Source organism: Vicugna pacos, chromosome 6 (assembly GCF_048564905.1).
Source record: "Vicugna pacos chromosome 6, VicPac4, whole genome shotgun sequence".
Lineage (NCBI taxonomy): Eukaryota > Metazoa > Chordata > Mammalia > Artiodactyla > Camelidae > Vicugna > Vicugna pacos.
The window spans coordinates 54,051,303-54,073,856 of NC_132992.1; the positions used below are offsets into that span (position 1 = coordinate 54,051,303).

At 39.7% G+C, this 22,554-nt stretch overlaps 1 protein-coding gene across 2 annotated transcripts in view; it reads left to right on the forward strand.

Annotated features, from left to right (window-relative positions):
• Positions 1 to 22,554, forward strand: part of GNG2 (G protein subunit gamma 2) — a 114,844-nt gene that overhangs the window by 84,025 nt on the left and 8,265 nt on the right. For both annotated transcript variants that reach the window (XM_031679044.2, XM_072963056.1), the window contains one exon: positions 7,632 to 7,747. In XM_031679044.2, the coding sequence (XP_031534904.1) occupies positions 7,661 to 7,747 (87 nt within the window). In that variant the 5' untranslated portion in view covers positions 7,632 to 7,660. The remainder of the gene's footprint in view (positions 1 to 7,631; positions 7,748 to 22,554) is intronic.

The following is a 22,554-nucleotide window of genomic DNA, read 5'->3' on the forward strand; positions in this document are numbered from 1 at the left end:
ATTTAGCAAAGATTATCCCACATCATGTGAACTTGAAAACATTTAGGTTAGTTTCTATATTTGAGTTAAACTTAATTCGTAAGAATTATTTAAACTTAATTCGTAAGAACTGAAGTTTAAGCCAATTAAATAGAGCTTGTTTACAATTTAAGTATGGCAATACCATACAGACATAGAAAGATATCACACAGACATCACATACATTTATACTTTATAGCTTTCATTCGAAAATTTTAGCCATGAATAGAGTAAAAGAACACTCACTTGTTTATAAATAACAGTTGAATTTAAATTCTATCCCTGTCAGTCAGAACAGGTTAAGTCTACCCTCTCAAGTGGCTAAAGCTTTTTATTAATGTTGGACAGAAGACTTAAAATTTGTGTTTGGCCTTGACATGTGATCTTCTGAACACTGAGGACTAGATTTGGGCAAGGGAGCTTTTAAAGGAGTGTGTATTTTTAAATTCCCTCCCTTCCCCCCTTTTTCTTCAGCCTCAGGCTGTTGTGGGCTGTATTTTAGTTACCTCCTGGAGTGTCTACATTTCAAACACTTTACATTTTCAAGGGACAAAGAAAGAATATAAGTTTTCTCCTAGGACTTTTGGAGTATATTTGTCTATTATTAGAAGTCTGGGGTAATTACTATTGAATTTTTTTCTTTTTTCTTTTTTTTTTTAAAGTTCAAGACAATTATACTTTCAATGTTTTGATTTTTTAAAATATCTGCAAATTCCTGAAGGCAAATGGGAAAAGGTCTGAGTGGACTTTGAGTCTCTCTCAGAGTTATGCTTTTGTTTTTCTAAAGGTTCAAGTTGCAAATCGAGTATTATTAATTATAATTACTTTTCTTCTCCTGCAGTCCTGCAAGCTATCTTTAAAGAATTGGGTAGCTGCTTCCATTAGAATGCTGGTTGACTAATCTACCCCGACACACTATTTGGAATTTGCCTTCTTAAATTTAGGAGAAATTTTCCTATTAAGGAGGAAATTAAAAGATGTCTGTGTTCTGGAGCTTCAGGGCTTAATGCAGTATGCCTTTGAAAAGTCTGTATAAAGCTTTCAGTAAAGGCCTTTGAACGTTCTCCTTTCTGAGTACACAATTTAACCTTAGACCAATTTACCTTAGGTGGAAAAGCCTCTACCTTTGCTTATATTCACAAGTATTACATATAATATTTAATATATAATGTAATATATTTGCTAAACATTAGTCTCCAGCTGATCCATTTCCTGGCCATTTTATAGGAGGGCCTGTAAGAAATTCTGGTTGTCTGTTTCCTCTGTGAGAAGGGTTGTAAAAAGCCACTAAGCTTTTTAATTCCTCTTTAAATTTGGTAGGAACTTCTGAAAGAGGAGGTAAAAGGGCTTTGCAATTTAAAAGATTGTTGCTCTCTAGGGAATATGGATTTTTGTGTGGGAGGTCCAGGATGTGTCTGCAAAGGACATTGTATAGAAAGCTGGCAGAGCCTGATTCCAGAGCCCTGGAAAGAAGGAGTTGTAGGGGACAGGCAAGAGAAGCTTCCTGCCTGTCCCGGGTGCTTCTGTTAAATTTACTTCTGGCTTTCAGCATTTACACGAGTAGTAACCTATATACCTGGGGCCTAGAGGTCAGAGTGCGTGCGCTCTGTAAATCTTGTAGGGAAAGGAAAGTTAAAACAGGCAGCTGGGTGTTTAAGGTATTTTCTGTGGAAGGTGGAGTTTAGGGAGATGAGGAAATTTGCTGAGGAGATGAGGCCAGATTTTTTAAAGGGGAATTTATGTTGGATGTGGTCTTTAATTTTTGTTCTAAGTCTAATGTCTGTTTTTTTTTTATCTTGTTGAGAGAGTCCCTAAGGCTAGCCATTATATTTCTTTGTGTTCTTTTTAATTTCGTCTTTCCATAGTACCAGTAAGACAATCATTTAGGATGAGAGCTCTTGTAAAAAATTTCTTTCTTTCAAATATGACCAGTTCAAAGGATCCAGTGTCTGGGTAGGAACTTATATTAATGTCAATAGCAACTCAAACCAATAAGCCGTTTTAATGGCATAATCATGGATGCAATCAAAGGAGAGTGCAAAAGATACAGCCCTCACAAGATCCAGAAAGTTCATTCCCAGAGTTAGCCTAAGAAAGCAAAGACCTTTGTTGTCACAGGCAGCAAGAATAATGTAGTGAAGTGTCTCCGGTCTCTCATGGGAATCTGAGGTGCTTCCAGTCCTGGACATACTAATCTGTGACACCAGGCATGCATTAACAGAATGAGACTTTTCCAGCACTAACAAGGCAATAAAGGCTGAGATAACAAAGACCTCTCATGGACCAGGACCCCTTATGATAAAGTTCCCTGAGAACTGGCACGGTTGGACAAAGAGAACACTGCTTGTGACTTCATGTCTTGGAATCCAGTGTATTCAACTGGCCACCAAATGCAAGCTATTACTTGCACCCTCCGGCTGGCAGAAACCAGAGGCTATTCTTACGGTCACAAAATCATGCTCTCAGGACATAAAACAAAACGAAAGGAAAACCTCACCCAGTTTTTACCTACAGAACTCACAACAGTATTTGTCTAAACAGATGCTAGTCTGATGAGAACCGTGAACTCAACTGTGAAGCCAGCACAAACCACAGGCTTCTAGCTTGGGAGATAAGCTAACTTTTTCTTACCATAGTCTCTTTTTATGAAAATACATATTTCAGTAAGGTTCCTGACAGTTCCCTTCACACCAGCAGACGATCCTCTGATACTAGCTGGGTGTCCTATAATTTAACTTAATTCTGACACCAACACAATCTATCTAGGGATAGCATCAGTTTCCATAGGTTAAGAGTTCGATCCTACAAGACTGCCTTCTCGCCACCAGCACACACAATTCAGACCCTGGTCGCAAGCCCAGGTTGTTAGGTGTACTTTTGACTGACTGACTATAAATCAGAGGTTCCCGTGCCCTCCTCCTTGGTTTCAATTAATTTACTATTACAGAACTCAGAGAAATATTTCACTTACTAGATTACCAGTTTATTCTAGAAGGATTAACTCAGAAACAGCTTGGTGGAAGAGATGCATAGGGCAGGGTATGGAGAGGGGACACGGAGTTCCCATACCCTCTCTAGGCAGGCCACTCTCCCAGCATCTCCATGCCTTCACCCACCTAGAAGCTCTCCAAACCCTGTCCTTTGGGTTTTTATGGAGGCTTCATTACGTAGTCACAATTAAATAAATCATGGGTCACTGGCTATTGATTCAACCTGCAGCCCTTCTTCCCTCCCAGGAGGTTGGGGTTGGGGGATGGGTACTAAAAGTTCCAACCCTTCAATCACATGGTTGGTTCCTGGCAAAGAGCCCCATCTTCACGTTGCCTACAGGCTTTCCAAAAGTCACCTCATTAACATAACCAAAGACCTTTATTGGTCTTACTGTAGGAGATTCCAAGGGTCTTGGGAGCTCTGTGCCACAAATAGGTCAAATATATCTATTTCTTATAAATCTCAGTATCACATACTTCTTTGGAACACTGGTCTAGGACTCCGCAGTTCTTTCACTTTTCAGGAAGGGGATTTCTTCATTGCTTTTATGGGAGAGCAGCTGGATGTGAAAAAGAGGACAAAGCATTAAGTGATTCTAAAAGTGGCACTAGACTTTGTTGGGTCATATGGTAAAACCAAACACATACAGGATGTATCTTCCTAAAACTGGAAGTGCAAACCAAAGCCTACATCTACTTTTCTCTGTAAATCCATTTAGGTTTTATGTGTTCTCTCCCCAGCATCTCTAGACTTACCTCCAGCCCCATCTCTCTTGTTTTCCTATCTCAATACCCAACCTTCCCACTTTCCTCCTCTGCCTGCACAGAGGTTCCCTTCCATGATAGGTAGAATAAAGACCTCCAAAGTTGTCCACATTCACATATCTGAAACCTGTAAAGGGGAGTTAGGTTTTTAAATAGAATTAAGATTGCTGATCAGCTGACCTAAAGATCCCAAGAGATTATCCTAGATTATCACGGTGGGCCCAGTATGGATACAATGGTTCTTAAAATGGAAGAAGGAGGCAGAGGAGAGTCAGAGGTGACTTCAGAAGATGTCAGAGTGATGCAGAGTGAGAACTCAACTCACCTTTGTTGGCTTTGAAAACAAAGGAAGAAGCCAAGAGCCAAGGAATGTTGGCAAGCTTTAGAAGCTAGAAAAGGAAAGGAACCATTCTCCCTTAGCCCTCCAGAAGGAATGCAGCCTGTGTTTTTTTTTTTTAATTGAAGTATAGTCGATTTACAATGTTGTGTTAATTTCTGGTGTACAGCATAGTGATTCAGTTATACATAAACATATATATTCCTTTTCATATTCTTTTTCATTATAGGCTATTACAAAGTTTTAAATATAGTTCCTCATGCTATATAGTAGGATCTTGTTGTTTATCTCTTTTATATATAGTAGTTAGTATCTGCAAATCCCGAACTCCCAATTTATCCCTCCCCACCCTCTTTCCCCATTGGTAACCAAAAGTTTGTGGGTCTGTCTCTATTTTGTAAGCAAGTTCCTTTGTATCCTTTTTTTTAGATTCCACATATGAGTAATATCATATGGTGTCTTTCTTTCTTTTTCTGGCTTACTTCACTTAGTATAATGATTTCCAGAACCATCCATGTTGCTGCAAATGGCATCATTTTATTCTTTTTTATGGCTGAGTGGTATTCCATTGTAGAAATATACCACATCTTCTTTATCCAGTCATCTGCTGATGGACATTTAGGTTGCTTTCATGTCCTGGCTATTGTAAATAGTCCTGCCAATACCTTGATTTTAGCCCAGTGAGACCTATTTCAGACTTTTAACTTCCAGAACTGTAAGATAACAAATTTATATTTCTTAAGCTACTGAATTTGTTGTAAGGTGTTACATCAGCAATAGAAAACTCATACACAGTCTATTTTAGCCCCCTCAGGACAGCCACAGCTTTCTCCAGGAAACATAAACAGGCATCAAGACCTAGACATTCCTAGCTACTCAAGTGAAAATAATGGGTCATTTAGTAAGTTAATGGCAGATCTGTCAGCCAAAAGCAGAGAAGCCCTCGATCATGGTGTGTAAACACCATGTGTAAACAAGATAGGTGCTTATTTTTCTTCACATAAATGGTAGCCTGTTCACAGCTGGCATGGTGGCTCTACAGTATCAGTAAGGACCCAGCTCCTTCCTGCCCATCCTGAAGTGTAGCCTAGGATTCAAGATGGAACTCTGTGGTCAACATGAATACCTTCTAGGCCAGTAGCAGGAGGAAGCAGAGGCCCATCCCTTGCCTTCAGGGACACTTCTGCTTTTATCTCATTGGCCAAGATGTAGTCATATAACTACATCATGCTGAAAGGAGGCTGGGGAATGTATCTTTCACCAAAATATACCCAACTAAACTTCAGGGTTCTTGTGGTCTCTGTTAAAAATAAAAAAATTGTTATTACTAATGAAAAGGAGGCGTAGTAGAAGCAAGCTGTGGTCTCTGCCACAGGTTACTGTGTGATCTGGTTTAGATTCAAGGGCAGAAGAATAGCTGGCCAGACTCCCAGAGCTCCCTCAGGTCCGGTGAGGATTTGGTAATTCTGTGATGGTCTGTATCTTAGTGTGATAAACTGTAGTTTGGAAGAAACGTTAACTTCACAGAACAGTGTCCAGGGGCTTGTAGATCATGGCTCCTTCTATCTTTGGATGAATGAAAGAGTTAGGCTACCCTACTGGAGAAGTCAGTGCTCCATCTTGGCCTGGTGAAGTGTTATGAGGCTCTTAGATGTTCATTTTATTTGGGAGCATGTAATTTACCAGTAGGGGTGAGATAACTGGGTCTCTAACCATGCTGATGAAATCATAGTCGTTAAAGCCTCCTTTTATTTTTTTGTTTTTACATTCAAGATCACTCCCTTGATCTTCAAGCATTTGAAAGTAGAATTCAGAGATCTTTGTGGCTTCAAAATTCTTTCCATCTTCCTACCCATTTTATTGTCTCCAAAACCTTTGAAAATAAATTGAGGAAATAGCTAACTATCTCCCAATTTGTACTGTAAATGCTGTTGGGCTGGGTGGCTTTTGCAGCATTTTTTAAAAAATAAGTCTCTGAGAAGGGACTTCTTTGTTTACAGAGAGTTATGCCTAATTTCTTACTTTGTCTTAAAGTACTAGATATCAAGAAGTAAGAACCAAAGAAGATAATCTGTAGACTTTTGCTTTTTTGGTAATTAAAATTGTTTCTTGATTTTAGTAGATAAGTAAAAACCCATGTACTGAACTTATGGGTTATTCTTCCTTCCCCAGGTTTTCTGTATGCCCTCTTTCCTTTTTGAAATGGTAGCCTGATCCCACTTTATCCCTAGATAAAAATACTCCCCAAAGCTAGCAGAAGTCACGGTTTTTAATCTAATGTGTTTAGAATAAGATTCGACTGGTGTTGACTGAAGCAGTGTTTAATGCTTCTCATTTCTTTGGTTGTGCGCACTAGTTAAATTGCAGCTCTCAGACGCTGCTTCACTATTGGGCGTCAGTGACCTCAAGGGACACATTCACACAGATGGTCCTGAAATAGCATATGGCACCTTGACATAGAGATCAAGACCTGGTCAGAGTGTGGGGGAAATGGGCACCGAAAATAAAATAAGCTAATTTCAGAGATGAACAACAGGAATAAAGTGAGATGGTGGATCAAGAAATCATTGAAAGAGAGATGAAATTGTGATAGGACTTGAAGGGGTAGGGGGCAAGGGTGAGAGCCACTCTGGCAGAGCCAGAGACAAAGAAACCATCTCACCATCTACACAGGTACAGAACTCCCCTCTCTAAACATTTATGTTCTGTTTCCATGTTTATAAAAGTTTGTCTGTTGTACTTAATTTAGAATACCACTGTTGAACTCATTGATGTGATTAACAGTTTTGACATAGCAGTCCCTCCCCCTTGACATTATAGTGTTCCTGAAGAATTATGAGTAATGTGATTGATTGTGAATCTAGCCATATTTCAAATCAAGTGGAAAGAAAGGACCATTTAAAATGATGGTGGATAAACAACACAAAAGAGCCACACCTCCAATTGCAGTGTCTCTGCAGCATAACAGACTGAGATGCTTGCAGTTAACGAGAGAATCGGCATTTGAGCCCATCAAGAAAACATTGCAAATATAGGATCGTGAGTCCTGAAGGATTGTATAGTTTACCATTCCTGCCTCTACTCACCTTTCATTCCTCATCCTCTGAGAGCACTCAACACAGCATCTGACAGTAGCAGTACCGAATACGTAACAACACTAAAATGATGCACATTGTCACCCAGTTACCATTTTGAACTTATCTCATAAATTAAGTTAAATTTAATAACTTGCTTTCTTAAGGTGGTGGCACATCGTATTGTGATACAGTGAACATTCTTTTTTTTAAATTTTTTTTCTTTGAAGAAGGCATGGAAGGACAGAGGTAGGGAGTCGGAAAAGTGAACCACATCTTCTGATCTGCCTGCCGCTAGACTGAGTGCTGAATTGGGGGTGTAGATGGCTGGAGGAGCCAGGCCTGACTACAGCCACTCTTTTGGGATCCCCCAGTGAGGATGACCTTATACCTTTGGCAGCTGGTGAATTCTCTGATGCATCTTTTCCTCCTTGTTTTCTTTCCTAGTGTGTCTGAAAAACCCACCCAGCACTCCAATGGCCAGCAACAACACCGCCAGCATAGCACAAGCCAGGAAACTGGTAGAACAGCTGAAGATGGAAGCCAACATCGACAGGATAAAGGTGAGGATGGCGTAACTCACACAGCACATCTAGCCTCCATTGTAAGGAGCATGACTTGCAGCTTTCTATGATTTGACTACTCTTCTCTGGATAGTGATGAGGCCAGTGATGGTGGGAGAGAAACTTAATGATTAGGCACAAGTTCATTTTTTCTAATGTGTCTTTGCCTTTTCTGGATTTCTTCAGAATAAAATGACAGTATAAATTAAAACTTGTTCTCCATGTAGAATTCAAAACAAAACTTAGGCTCGTGGTAGAATTCTAGCCAAGGGGTTTGGAGAACCCATAAAACCCATAAAAGCAGTCCACCAGCTCATTTCTCTGACCTTCTTATTTGGATTTAATTTTTTCTATCCTGATGTAGGTTCTAAGTTTTAATGTCTTATCTTTCATGTCTAATCCTTCTATCCACCATTACAGGTTATTATTTTCTTTCTTCTTTGTACCTTACTGGATTTTTTTCTTCAAAACACAGAAATCACACATGGTCTTCCTGAGAAGTCAAACAGCATACAGCGTTAATGGAAGTTCATAGTTCACTTCTTTCTTTCTCTTACTCCCCAGATCTAACCTGACAGCTTTGCCTTGAGTTGGATCTAGCATTCTGAGCCACGACTTTAAATCCAAAGCCTTTGTTGGCAGATTTTCAGTGCAAATTGACACACACAATGTCATTACTAACAGATAGCTACTGCAGGATGATGATAAATTTTTGTTAGTTAGCAAAGCTTCACTTCCCCAGAAGACCTGAGCATTTTATGAAATGCAACTCAGAAACATGTTTCATTTTACTGAACTTAGAACATTCTTCCAATTGCCTTTTTTAAACTAGAAGATTTTTCCTTTTTTGTCCATACCTGACTCAGCAACCTGAACAATCCAGCCATCCTTTGGAATGTGCTTCCAAGGGTCAATAAATTATGGCTCAGGAGCCAAATCCAGCCCCTTGCCTGTTTTTGCCAATAAAGCTTTATTAGAACACAGCCCTGCCCATTCATTTACATACTGCCTAAAGCTACTTTCACACTACAACAGAGGGTGGAATAGTTGCAGCGGAGACCATGTAGTCCACAAAGCCTAAGATTTTTACTCTCTGGCCTTTTAGAGAAAAACTTGGCTGGCCCCCGCCTTTGAGCAATGGTTCTCAGCCCACCTGTACATTCACATCATCCAGGGGATTCTATAAAATGACCAATTCTAAGACAGCCCTGTAGACCAGTTAAATTAGAAACTCTTAGGGTATGATTCAGGCATCAGTATTTTTTAAAAATTATCAGTTAATTTCAACGTATAGCTGAAGTTGAGAACCATGGTCCAATGGGAAGGGGTTTGCTCCTTGTAATTCCTGTCAGGTCTGTGCTAGAACATGAAGAGTGAGCTAGTCTTCACGAGCAAGCTGAGCAAATATCCACAGACATTTTTCCATCTAGCCCTAATCTCCTCTGTAAATTTCGAGTCCTGGTAATGGGCCACAAAATGTCAACAGCTTGTCCTCTTCTTGTAACAGCTTTAATTCTTCTTCTTTATTTACGAATGAGATAAAGGCTCCTCACCATCTGCCTTGCTCCTTTATTACCTTCCTCTTCTCCTTTTTTCCCTTTGCCTCTTCTTTTGTATTTCCTTGCTAAAAAAATTTACGATGTGGCAGGTGGGCACAGCACCTGCTGAGAAAAGTGAGGTGGCCCCAAAATTGAATCTTTCAGTTCTTTTTTTTTTTTTTTTTCTGATAGGGGGTAGTTCTGCCCATAGACCTTTTGGAAAATGCCACTTTGCCTTTTGGGTGGCCCACTGAAGACAAAAGTGTTTATAAAGCACTATTTTGGTTGGCATTTTCTGTTACTACTCAGCATCCCCAGGCCTGCATCCTGAAAGAGGACGCGATGGTGTTGGTGGTGATGAAAAGCAGACAGTGGGAAGAACAGGACAAAAACAGACCTTTTCAGCCATAGTCAGACCTTCATCACCTCTCACCTGAACTTAGCTGATCCCTACAACCCCATCTCAACCCAATCTCCATCCCTTCCATCAGTTACCCTCCATGTTGCTGCCAAAGACAACTTTCTACCTCATTAGGTTCCTCTCCTCCTGGAGATCTTTTCATGATTCCCATCACCTGGAAAATAAAATTCAGACTCTAGCAGAGTATGCAGGGTCCTTGTGGCCCCTGCCCCTCTTTTCAGCTTCATCTCCTTCTTCTCACCCAAATGCCATATTGAACCACTTTTCGTTCCCTTGATGGATATTTTGAACACCTGGAACATTCTTTTCTCCTCTCTACACTTCTGCTTTTCCAACTCCAATGACTCTTAGAAGATTCAATAATTATATCTTTTAAGAAGTTTGCCCAGACCCTCATCATAAGGTTAGATTTTTGCTGATTTTTGGTTGTTCCTGTATTTCTTTTTCTAATAGATATGTCATTGAGTGTTTTCTAAATTGCCAGGCCTTGGGAGGTCCTAGAGATACAGAGCTGGATAAAGATGTAGACATGATTCCTTCTCTCAAAGATCTCCTATTCTAGTCAGGGGGTTCCAAAAAACTGAACAAGATCTATTATTAGCATAAGTAAGATATCCAAAAAGCATAAATTACCAAATATCATCAGAAAGAAACCAACACCTCATTCTGATTCCTTTCGTATACTACTTCTGAAGAGACCAAGTAAACCCCTATGATGAGAGAGACAAAGTGTTAGCCTAGTAAACTAAACAACGCATGATTACGTTCCTAGGTGATCGTCACTTTCAAATCTCTGAATTCCTCTTGACGTCATTAGACCTTAAATAGTTACAAATACAGCAGCAGCCAGTATTTCAACATTTGTTCTGCGCATCAGAGCCAGGCAGGCATGCTGTGGTGAAGTGTCAGATTATTTTTAGTCTAGCTCTTGGTTAAAACTGTGACTGTTGGCACAATTGCCAGCTAGCTAGTTTAGAGTTGGTTATCTGCCCTTAGGAGTCCCTTCAAGGCGTCTGATTATTCAGGCTTCTCCACCTACTTTCTATGCATGATCCTGTCTGATGGAAAAGTCTTCTCTCTGAAGATCCCAGGTTTGTGATTTTCCAGTAAGAGTAGTGACCTCTTCAAGCTATAAAGATGGCATTGGCTTTATGTCCACGTGGCAGAGTCGAATGCAGCTGAGGCAACAGGGTGCAAGGGAAACAGGGCACAGCTGACACTGGAGCTGTTGAGGGTCCCTTACGCAGAGGGTGGGCCTCCAGAATATCTTGGGCTGCCTAGAGTAGCCCTACCACGAGAGGCTCTGAATTGTATATTCATTTTTAAACCTTCTTGTTTCCTATCCCTTTGCATCACAGATCCTGGGAGATTTGGGCTAATGAACCCATTATCTGTTCATAAGCCTCAGGCATATATAAATGATACTCCTAGCCTCTCTGTGTTTCTTTGTTAGCATTTCTTTCAAGGGCATAATGTAAAGAGAAACCAAAGGAAGCTGGGAACAGCACTGGGGATGGGGCAGAGGGAGGTCGTGGAGATGGTGGCACTCAGATGTATGAAACAGCAAGATACACTGATGTTGAGCAAAGGCTGGTGAAAGAAAGCTTGTCCTTCGAGCACAAGTCGAGAGAGCCCATATAAAAGCAAAGGACAGTAGGACTTCAGTAAATCTATTCATCACTATATTAGGACTCTGGGTTTCTAATAATAGAACCCAACCCAAACTAGCTTAAGCCGAAAGAAGGGATTGATTATAAAAGATACACGGCGTCTCAGAAGCTAAGAGCAGAAATGTGGCTGGGTAAGCAGGGGAAGTGAGAACTGGAAGGCCATGGGCACTGCAAGTGCTCTGTGACATGTCTCTGCTTCTCTCTGTGTGTCTGCCTCTTTCTTTTCCCAAGAGGAATAGATTTCTCAGCTGTCTGTTCCATGTGGTGGACACAGGATGGCTGCCCATGACTCCCAGCGTCACTTGTCACACTACGAAGAAAGAGATAGATGCATTTAATACCTTTTAGTCTCACTGCCATATTCCTAGATGGTATATTTGTTCTACCAAGAAAGAGCTGCCTGCAGCTTCAGTCCACTGACATTAGAATTGAACCCCATTGCACAATCATGGCTCCTAGAAATTAACCCACCCATATAGACGGGAAGGGGGTGGATTGTTAAGGAGGGGTGAGAACCACTGTCAGCTGGAAGGAAGCCCTTTAACAGAGGGCATTGTTGACATCATGAGTAATGTAGATGTAAGCCCAAAAGGAAACTAAGGTCAAGAGCATGGGTGAAATGATTGCCTTTTAACTAATTGGATGCTCCTTAAATTGGCTCCACAGAAAAATGTCAAACTTATTTCTCACTTCTCCCAAATGGTTCCAATAGACCTTTCCAGCTGGCTCTCCTCACAGTCCCAAGGATGTGCTATGCATATTCCCATTCCCCTTATTCTGAGTCCCTCACTGAGAACACTCGTCCCCTTACATTTTTTCTATCTATGATGGACTAAATGCTGATATCCCTCCCCAAATCCTAACACCCAATGGAATAGTATTTGGAGGTGGTGCCTTTGGGGAGTGATTACATCATGAAGGCAGAGCCCTCAGGAATGGGCTTAGTGACCTTATAAAGACACCTTCGAGAGCTCCCACACCCCTCCCACCAGGTGAGGTTATGGCAAGAAGGGCATCTATGAGCCAGGAAACAAGACCCTCAGTGGGCACTGAATCTGCCAGCACCTTGATATTAGACTTCCCTGCCTCCAGAACTATGAGGAATCAATTTCTGTTGTTTACAATCCACCCATTTGGGTTTTTTGTTTTTTTTGTTTTGTTTTGTTTTGTTTTTACCGCAGCCCAAGTGGACTAGGACATTATCCAAATCTTACCCCTCTATTTTGGATCAGCTGAAATCCTCACTTATTCATGAGTCTCTTTTTCCATCTGATCATATTTACTAGTCAATTTACTAGTAATTAATTTTACCTTCATCAGATACATTTTTCAAACTAGACTACATAGTCCTCTACTTCAAAGACCTCATCATCTACTTCTTGGTGATGACATACACAGGCAGTCAGGAAACACTTTTTTTAGTGTATAGCTTTAAGTTCATGTACGAAGAATGTCAAGGAACTATATTCTGCGTGACATTTCCGGTTGCATGTATGGTTTGGAATTTCCCAAGCATGAATGTCATTGGCCAAATAAAACCGTAGTAGTAGGAGAAAATATAGTGAAATGCCAAAAAGAAGGGCAGAATTGATCATTTTAAGGATATGTAAATTGTTTCATGTCATGCGTAAGATTATAAGTAGCCAACATTTATAGTATACCTTCCTTTGAAAACAGTTCAGCAAAAAAAGACTGATTTTCTAACTGACAAATATATGTAATTATTGAACCAGACGTAACCATTTCTAAGAACTAAATCATCTTTCTAACAATTGACTCATAACTGAATTGAACTTCAGGGAAATCTGCACTGAGAAATGGGCTAGTTGGATACCATGCTTCATTCTAGAGAGGGACAGATATCCCAGGTTTGGGTGTTTTCAAATATTTTTCCAGCATTTAAACTGAAAGTTTTAACATCTCTTCCCTAAAATGCTTACATTCTATTTATTATGAGATTAAATTTTCCTTATAGGGCAATTGAGAGTATTTTTCAGGGTTAGTAAAATTGGTATAGTGTGTCAGGGACTTATAGAGGAAAGGGCTATGTTCATAGGTGGCCAGTCCTAATTCACTTGTTTTGCTGAAAATAAGACAAAAAATTTAAATTGAACTCAGGCATTTCATTAATAATTGAGCAGAAAACTTCATTTTTTAGGGTTATATAATTTTTTAAATTCAGCAGATACTTGTTAAGCACCAAGCCTTGTGCATTATACCTAGGAACTAGAGAGGTAGTACGATTAAACCTTGACATTTCGAATGAAAAGAAATGTATGTATGTATATGTATCACTGAAACATTATGCTATACACCAGAAATTGACACAACCTTGTAAACTGACTATAATTCAATGAACTGAATGCATGATCAAAAAAACAAAACCAAAAAACAACAGGAGAGTGACACACCAAATGCTGGCAACAATTTAGAGAAACCTGGTAACACATATAATTTTGGTGAGAATGTAAAATAACATAGCCACTTTGGAAAACAGTTTTATATTTTCTTTAAGAACTGTACACACAATTACCAAAAGATCAATCAGTCACACTCCTGAGCATTTATACCAAAGAAGTGAAGACTTATGCCCACACAAAATCCTGTCTGTGGATGTTGATAGCAACAGTGTTCAAAATTGCCCCAAACTGGAAACAACTCCAGTGTCTTTCAGTGGATAAGTGGTTAAACAAACTGTGGTATATCCATACAATAGATCACCATTCAGCACTAAGTAGAAATGAGCTATTGATATCCAGCATGAATGGATCTCAAGAGAATTATGCTACATGGAAAAACATATACATACATACACACACTCGCAAAAGATTACATACTTTATGATTCCACTTATATAACATTCATTAAAAGAAAAAAACCTTGATAATTTGAAATTCCTAGGAAATGAATTTTTCTGAATAGCCTAGTTTTTCAGGCCAGATGAAGCTCTCCCTTCTTAAAAGGGTAACTGTTTTGGATGATAATTTTGAATGTCTTTCTTTTTTTTATTAAATAAACTAAATTAAATAATCATGGATTTTTCTTGATGATTGTTTTGAAAATTAATTCTTCTATTCCCATTTTTTTTTTTAACCCTACTTATATGTACTCTCAGTTAAATATCTCCTTGGAGGAATGGGAGGGGGGAGACTATTTAGAATATTCACTTTCTCTAATATCACAATAGAGTTTGGTCCTGAGTATTCTTCACCATCACAGTGGAGAGACACTCTAGACTCGCCTTTGGCCACCAGCAGAGATGCAGGAACCGTGGTAACACCAGGGCATCATGGCCACGTGGTGCTTTCCATTTCTGACCTTCGTGATCTTACTCCCCGTAGCACCTCTTGTATTTTCCGTATAATTCCAAGGCATGTTGAAGAAGCCTGAGGTTTCTTCTGCACTTACTGATGCTCGAACTAGATGTTTTCATTTTCCCTTACTTGAATTGCATTAGTGATTCAAAGACAATGAACCACATTAGTGATTCAAAGACAAATAAAGCCTTTAAAGTAGCCAGCATCTTTTGACCTGAGTAAGAAGACCTTTCTAGACAAATACCAGGTCAGTCTCTCCTAGTTTGAACATTTTATGATCTCTTCTCAGAAGTGTAGCAGTTTTTTTGTTTTGTTTTTTTGTGTGTGTGTTCAACTTTCTTGCCAGGCTTGTGACAGGCCACCGTCAATGTTCACAATAACTTCTCATTTTAAGCCTCCATCCCAGTATGATCTTTGAAGTCCTTTTAAGCAACGAATTAAAATTGTCAACCCTGGATGGCTCCATTCATGCAGGCAACTCAACTGAAGGAGTAATTGAATGAGTGATACTTTTAACGCACAGGCAGCTTCCCACGTGTGTAGGCAATGATGACCTGTCAGTGCTTCTTGGCCTCATGGCTTGCAAGTATTTTGCAACATTAATTTTAAGATGTGTCTCAATTTCATTATGCAATAAAGACGGAGCTATAGCCTTACATACTGTGTAAATTTTGGCGTCTGGTTTTCATCCTTACTGATAACTGCTACTTCTCAGAGCTGTCAGGGCATCTGTCTAGAGTAGGTTCCTATATTTTCAGAGCCTAAAATCAAGTCTGGTGGCTTTTATTGGGACTGTCTAGACTCCCTCTCCCCTCACTCCCTGGTTCTCAGCCCCAGCCTAGTTGGATGAGGTTGCTGGATAGCGGGGTTTCAGCAGTTGTCAATGTAGGGAGATCCTTGCTCTTATCAAAAGTAAATTCCTTCGTTGCACAACAGGTTAGGTAGTGTCTCCCTAATCAAGGATGTGCTCCAGCAGTTCACTGCCCATTCTCAGTCACCAGTTTTGATTCTTCAATTCATCATTTCCATTGGTGTTTGAACATAGTGTTATCTCTCCATCTTAAATAAAACTTAAATTTCTTCTCTTGAAACCCCCCCACTTCCTCCCCTAGCAACTGCCTTATTTATTTGCTCTGCTTTGCAGCTTAACTTCTTGAAAAAAAATTGTTTGTATTCACTCTTAATAATTTCTCTTTTCCCTTTCTTTAGAAAAATTATTTTTACTCTGGAAGTAATCTCAAGGGTACAGAAGAATTTCAAGTACAATGCAAAGAATTTTGCTTTCCCCCGAACAATTTGAGAAAAGTTGCCAACAGATGCTCTTTCACCTCTGAATACTTTAATATTTCTTACAAGTAAAAACATTCTTCTACTTAATCATAATATAATCACCATGTATAGTTAACATTGATACATCACTACAGTCTACTCTTCAGACTCCATTTAAGTACTGCAGATTATCCCAGTAATGTCCCTTTTTAGCAAAAGAACCCAGTTCAGAATCATGGGTTGCATTTAGCTGTCCTGTCAGGCAGAGTTCCTTAAGACTTCCTTGACTCTTATGACCTTGATGTTTTTGAAGATCATAGGTCATTATTTTATAGAACGTCTCTCAATTTGGGTTTGCCTGATATTTCTCTTTCTTTTAATTGTAAGACAGTTGATTTACAAAGTTGTGTTAGTTTCAGGTATACAGCAAAGTGATTCAGTTATATATACATATATATATATGTATATATATACACATATGGTTTCTCAGATTCTTTTCCATGATAGGTTTTTACAAAACGTTAAATACAGTTCCCTGTGCTATATAGTAGGTCCTTGTTATTTACCTATGTTATATATAGTGATGTGTATCTGCTGATATTTCTTTATGATTTAATTAAAGTAACAAAACTTTGACATTAATATCATAGGACTGGTGGTGTGTTCATCTCACTGCATTCTATCTGTGGTGCTTGATTTCAAATTGTCGCTAACTGGTGATATTAATTTTAATTACTTGATTAAGGTGGTGTCTTCCAGGTTTCTCCATGTACAGTTATTCTTTGTCCATTTGTAGTTAATAAGTATTTGGAGTTTGGGGGAAGGAATTTCAGACTGTATAACTACCCCTTTCCTCAACATTCTATTTTTAAAAATTTAATTATATTAATATGGCCTTGTGGTTTCCCCTTTTATTGAATGGTTTATAATCTGATACTATCATCATCAATTTTTTATGTTTAAATTAGCACAGACTAAATCATTGGCTACTATGTTCTTTTGACATGCCCTCTTCCTTTCTTGAGTACTCTCTTAGTTTTCAGCACAAAAAGATGTTCTAAGTTCCTCTTATTATCCCTACCCCAGTCCTGGAATCATCCTTTTCTCCACAGAGCACTAGTTCCTTTGAGAATGGTATTTAAGAATCAAGCTCTGGGTGCTAAGTGTGCTCACTGCTCAAGAGTTTCTGCTCCTGGGTCCTCTCAGTGGACAGAGTTACAGAACACACACACACACACACACACAGTTTTACATTTATATTTCTGTATCTATGTATCTATGCTTATGTAACCACAAGTTCATATCAACACCACCGGGTCCTACCCTGCACCACAGGGTTCATTCCAGCTTTCTGCTTTCCGTATTTGTAACTCCCCTCACTGTCAATGAGAAACCTGGCTCCCCTTATCCTTATTTGGTCACTTCCCATATATGGAACCAAGCTCCCCTCCATAACCTCTCTGCCTGACATGGATGCCTTCACATCCCACTCCAGCTCCCTCACCAGGCTGCCTTCTGCACAGATGCTCTCCTCACCTTGTTCCAGCTCTGACACCCCCCTGTGGGCCCCTGACCTAGTGTGGACACTACCGTGCTTGGTCCCCCCATAGCTTTTAAGCTTGAATTATTCATAAAGAAGGAGGTGGAGGGGGCCTCATTTGTTCTTATACCCATTTCACTCCCACCATTCCACAGAAGCTTCTCCCATCAAGGTCACCAGTGACTCCAGATTGCTAAATCTAATAATTCTCAGTTTTCATCTTGCCTGACCTATTGACAGCACTTGACGTGCTTGATGATTCCTTATGTCCTGAAGCACTTTCTTTATTTACTCTCAGTAACCCCCACTGTCAGAGGCTGCTCCATCCAGATATCCTTTGCGGATTCCTCTTACGCTCCTCGACTTCTTACATTAGGTGTTCCAGGGTTCAATCCTCGATCCTTTCTTTTCTACCTAAATGTACTCCCTTGGTGATCTTGCTCATTCCCAAGGCTTTGTGTACCATCTCTATGGCCTCAAGTCCCAAATTTATGGCTGTAGTCCAGATCTCACTCCTGAACTCCAGCATTGTATATCTCATTAAGAGATGTTTCAGTTTCAACCTTTCTAAAATTGAACTCCTGATCTTCCCCGAAAAACTTCTCTCCCTGTTGTTGAAGTGATGGCAACTCCATCCTTCCATTTGATCAGTCCAAAAACTTAGAGTTAGCCTTAATTCTTATTTTTCATTCACACTGTATCTCTAACTCATCAGAAAATCCTCATGGTTCTACATTCAAATGCTGCTTATTCAGAATTATACCACTTGGCACCACCTCTGCTGCTATTTCTCTGCTCTAAACCACTGTTACCCCTCACCTGGATCATGGCAATAGTCTCTAGTAGTCTCTGCTTCTACCCTCAACTCCCACGGAGTCCTCATCTCAACACAGCATCCATAGTGCTTCTTTAAAATATGTCAGTGGCTCCTCATTTCTCTTACCATAACCTTGATTGCATAAGCTTTTACCCAAAGATTGATCACCTTCTCAATAAAGCCTTACTATTGCAATCTGTCTTTCATGCCCCCTCAACACGCATACACACACTCTTGATCCCTTTAACTCTGCTCTACTTTCCATTTTCTTATAAAACTTAATACCATCTAACATTCTCTGTAACTACTTATTATGTTTTATTTTCTGTTCTCTCCATCCATCTACACAAATACTGTATAAGCAATTTGATTAAGGTGAGCATTAGTGTAGTTTGATTCATATTTTTTCTTTTGGGGTTTGTTGAGTAACTTGAAACTGTGAATTTGTAATTTTCATAAGATTTGGAAATTTTCATCTATTATATGTTCAGATATTTTTTCTTTCCTCTCCTCCACACACCATCTTTCTCCTCTCCTTCAGAGACTCCAATTGTGTGTATATTAGACCACTTAAACTTTTCTTCTAGCTCAGTGTTCTTTCTTTGTTTGTTTGTTTTTCAGGCTGTTTTCTCCCTGTGTATCACTTTGGAGAGTTCCTATTATTGTTTTTAAGTTCACTAATCTTTCTTCTGCAGTGTCAGATCTGGTGCTAATTCCATCCAGTTTGTTTTTTATCTCTAGAAATTTAATTTGGGTTTTTTTAAAAAATATCTTTCATGTCTCTTAATCATGTTTTTCTTTCTTTTTCTTAATTATATAGGCAATATTTACAATCACTATTTTAATAGCATCCTCGTCTATTAATTTCATCAACTGTGTCAATTCTGGGTCTTCTTCTTTGAATTAATTTTTCTCCTCATTGTGGGAGAGATTCTTCCTCTATTTATTTGTATGTCTGGATTTTTACTGGATTCCAGATGTGAATTTTATTTTGTGGCATACTGACATTTTTTGTATTCTTTAAAAATTTGGGGGTTTTGTAGTGTGGTACAATTAAGTTACTTGGAAACATTTTGACATATTCAAGGCTTATTTTTTAAGCTTTGATAGGTGGGTCCACAACAGCCTCTAACCAAGGCCTATTTAGCACCATTACTAGATACACTTTTAGGGCTCTACTTAATCATCCATGTGTTGTGAGGTCTTTCTACTCTGGCCAATAGAGACACAAACTTCCAGTCCTGTGTGATCACCAGGGGTTGTTTCACTTGATCCTTTCTGAAATTCTTTGCACAACCTCAAGCAGTTTTTTCCCACATGTGCTGATTAGTATTCAAAAGGAATCCTCTGAAGGCCTCCAGAGCTCTGTGTGTGTGTATGTGTGTGTGTGTGTGTGTGTAGTTCTTTCTTCTCTATGACTCTCTCCTCAGCTTAAGGAGGTTCCTGGAGTCTTTTTGGGTAGCTCCTCCCTGTGCTGGGGCCTAGAACCCTTTTCAAGCAGAAAGCTGGGGCATTCTTGAGACTTGTCTCATCTCCCTTCTCTCAGGGATTCCTGTCCTGTGCTGCCTGTTGCCCACCATTTAAAAAACATTTGTTCATATATTTTTTCCATTTTTTGAGTTAAAGCAGAAGGGTTTAATTGGTCTCTGTTCCTCCATCATAGTCAGAATTAGAGGTCTAGAATATGGCATCATTTCCACAAGGACAGGAATCTTTGTTTATTTTCTTCCCTGATTATTCCAAGCCTCCAGAACTGTGTCTGCCATATTAGTTAACCTTTTTTTTGTTTCTGTGTGTGTGTGTGTGTGTGTGTGTGTGTGTGTGTGTGTGTCTGTTTGCCTGGCATACTAGGTACTCAGTAAATATTAGTTGAATGGAGTAGTTGAATAAAATTATGTTTGAGAACTTCTTCAGCAATTATTTGAGTGTCTCCTATGTGCCGGCACTCATGATGACAGTGGTAAATAAAGCAGATATGATTCCTGCCCTCATAGAGCAGAATGCCTAAAGGGAAATATCAAACAGCAAATAAACAAGCAAGGGTTGTAATTATAAACTGTGATGAGTTTTTTTTTCTGTGAAAGAAAATAATGGAGTACATTGAGAATGAATAATGAAGAAAGTCATTTTTGGATGAGGTGGTCAGGGAAGACTCTGCCAAGAGGTGATACTTCAGCTGGCTCCTGAAGGAAGAGAAGGAGCCAGCCTGGTGAGGCGATGAGGAGAAGAATGTTCCAGAGAATTGAGTGTGTAAAGCTCTGAGGCAGAAAAGAACTTGGAGCTCTCACAAAATTGGAGGAGACCTTCCGTGGGAGGGAAGAACACCACGACGTACACCTAGAGAGATGGCAGGCCCGAAGCAGTCAGGACTTACAGGCTGTTTTTATGATATTTGGCTTTCTGCAAAGCAGGGAAGCTATTGAAAGTTTTAAATAGGGGAGTGATATGAGCCAACACATATTTTAAAAATAACGTTTCTAGCTGCAATATGGAGAATACTACTCCTGGCACGGTGGTAAAAGTAGGGAAATTATTTAGAACTGAGATTCTTAAAAATTTTTGTGCCCCTAAACCTGTTTGACAGTCTGCTGAAGCATATGTTCTCCTTCTGGAAATAATGTTTTTAAATTACAAAGGAAACTAATTTTATTAAAATATAGCTTATCAGAATATTTTTAGTTAAACATTTGTGATATAGTTAAATAGACATACTTCTTTATTAGCTAATTATATAAGATATAATAGTGAGCCTATACTTATAAAGTGAAAGAACATAAATAAAATGTTAAGATATCTGCAATAACAGTAATGTGATGGAAAATATCTGATTTTTGTTGGTGACTAAGTCACAGAAGCAGTTAATGCTACTATATTGTGTTGTCTACATCTATTATGGAAAGAAATGTTAGATTTTCATCTGAGATTAGTGAAAAAAAATGTAATTTTTTTTTGTCATTGAACATCACAGACCACACCCATAATTTTATTCATGGATCCTGTCTTAGTCCATTTGAGCTGCTATAACAGAATGCCCTACACTAGATGGCTTATGAACAACAGAAATGTATTTCTGACAGTTCTGGAGGCTACAAGGCCAAGATCAAGGTGCCAGTAGATGTGGTGTCTGGTGAGGGCCTGGTTCGTAGAAAGCCACCTTCTCTCTGTGCCCTCACTTGGTTAAAGGGGCAAAGGAGCTCTATGGGGTCTCTTTTATAAGACCACTAATCCCATTCATGAGGGGTCTACCCTCATGACCTAATCACCCCAAAGGCCCCGCCTTCGAACACCATCACATTGGGGATTAGACTTCAACATGTGAATTTGGAACAGAAAAGGGATACAAATGTTCAATCTATAAAAGATCTCTTGAAAAGTTTTATTTAAGAGGTTATCAGTAATCATGGAAAAGAATATGGAGGATTGAACTAGGGTAGTCACAATAGAGATGACAGTAAGGAGACAAATTTGAGATATTTTTGTGGGCACATCCCTGTACGGTCTGTGTGTGCCCAGTAGCTTAGGTGGGAGAACTGTATTTGATGTGAAAATAAGTCATGTCTTTCCTCAGGGTGTGCTGGCAGCTATCACCTTGGTAGGAGGTAGGGTTGAAGGTGGAGGGACTAGGAGTGGGGCCAGGTGTGAGCCAGGGCTTCCCTTCTTCTGAGCACTGTTATTGACCTAATGGGGGAGGGGGCAAGTCCCAAGTTACTGGAGCAGAAGCACTGAAGGTTGGGTCCAAGCTGGCTTTGTTCCCTTTAAGTGTGAGCTCTCCCTCCTCCCAGCACTGGCACCCTTGGGAGCAGTACTGGAGCAAGAGGAGCCCATTAGGGCTCTCAGTATCAGACAGGGTGCAGGTTGCTGTTGTCCAGCTTCAGAGTTTAGGGCTGTTTCTGATGTGCTGACTGTGTGAGGATGGCTGCCCTGCCCTGCTCAGACACTGCTTCAGGTCTGAGCCACCTCTGTGTCTCACAGCCAAGTTCTTTCTGTCATAGCAACCCTAACTCCAGTGTTGAGCTGCAATGTGAAGTAAGCAGGGCTGGAGCATTCACTCAGCTCAGGCTGGGGTGCACTGGGGTGGTCACGGGAAACCAGTCAGCTACCCACCACATCTACAATCAACTGACAGATGAACCAGTTTCAGTCTGACCTCTCCACTCTGCTTCAGGAGCAGACAAGCATGTGCATGTGTTTCTTCCAAGTGGATGGAGTTCAGACTCCCCACAGCCCTCATGTTA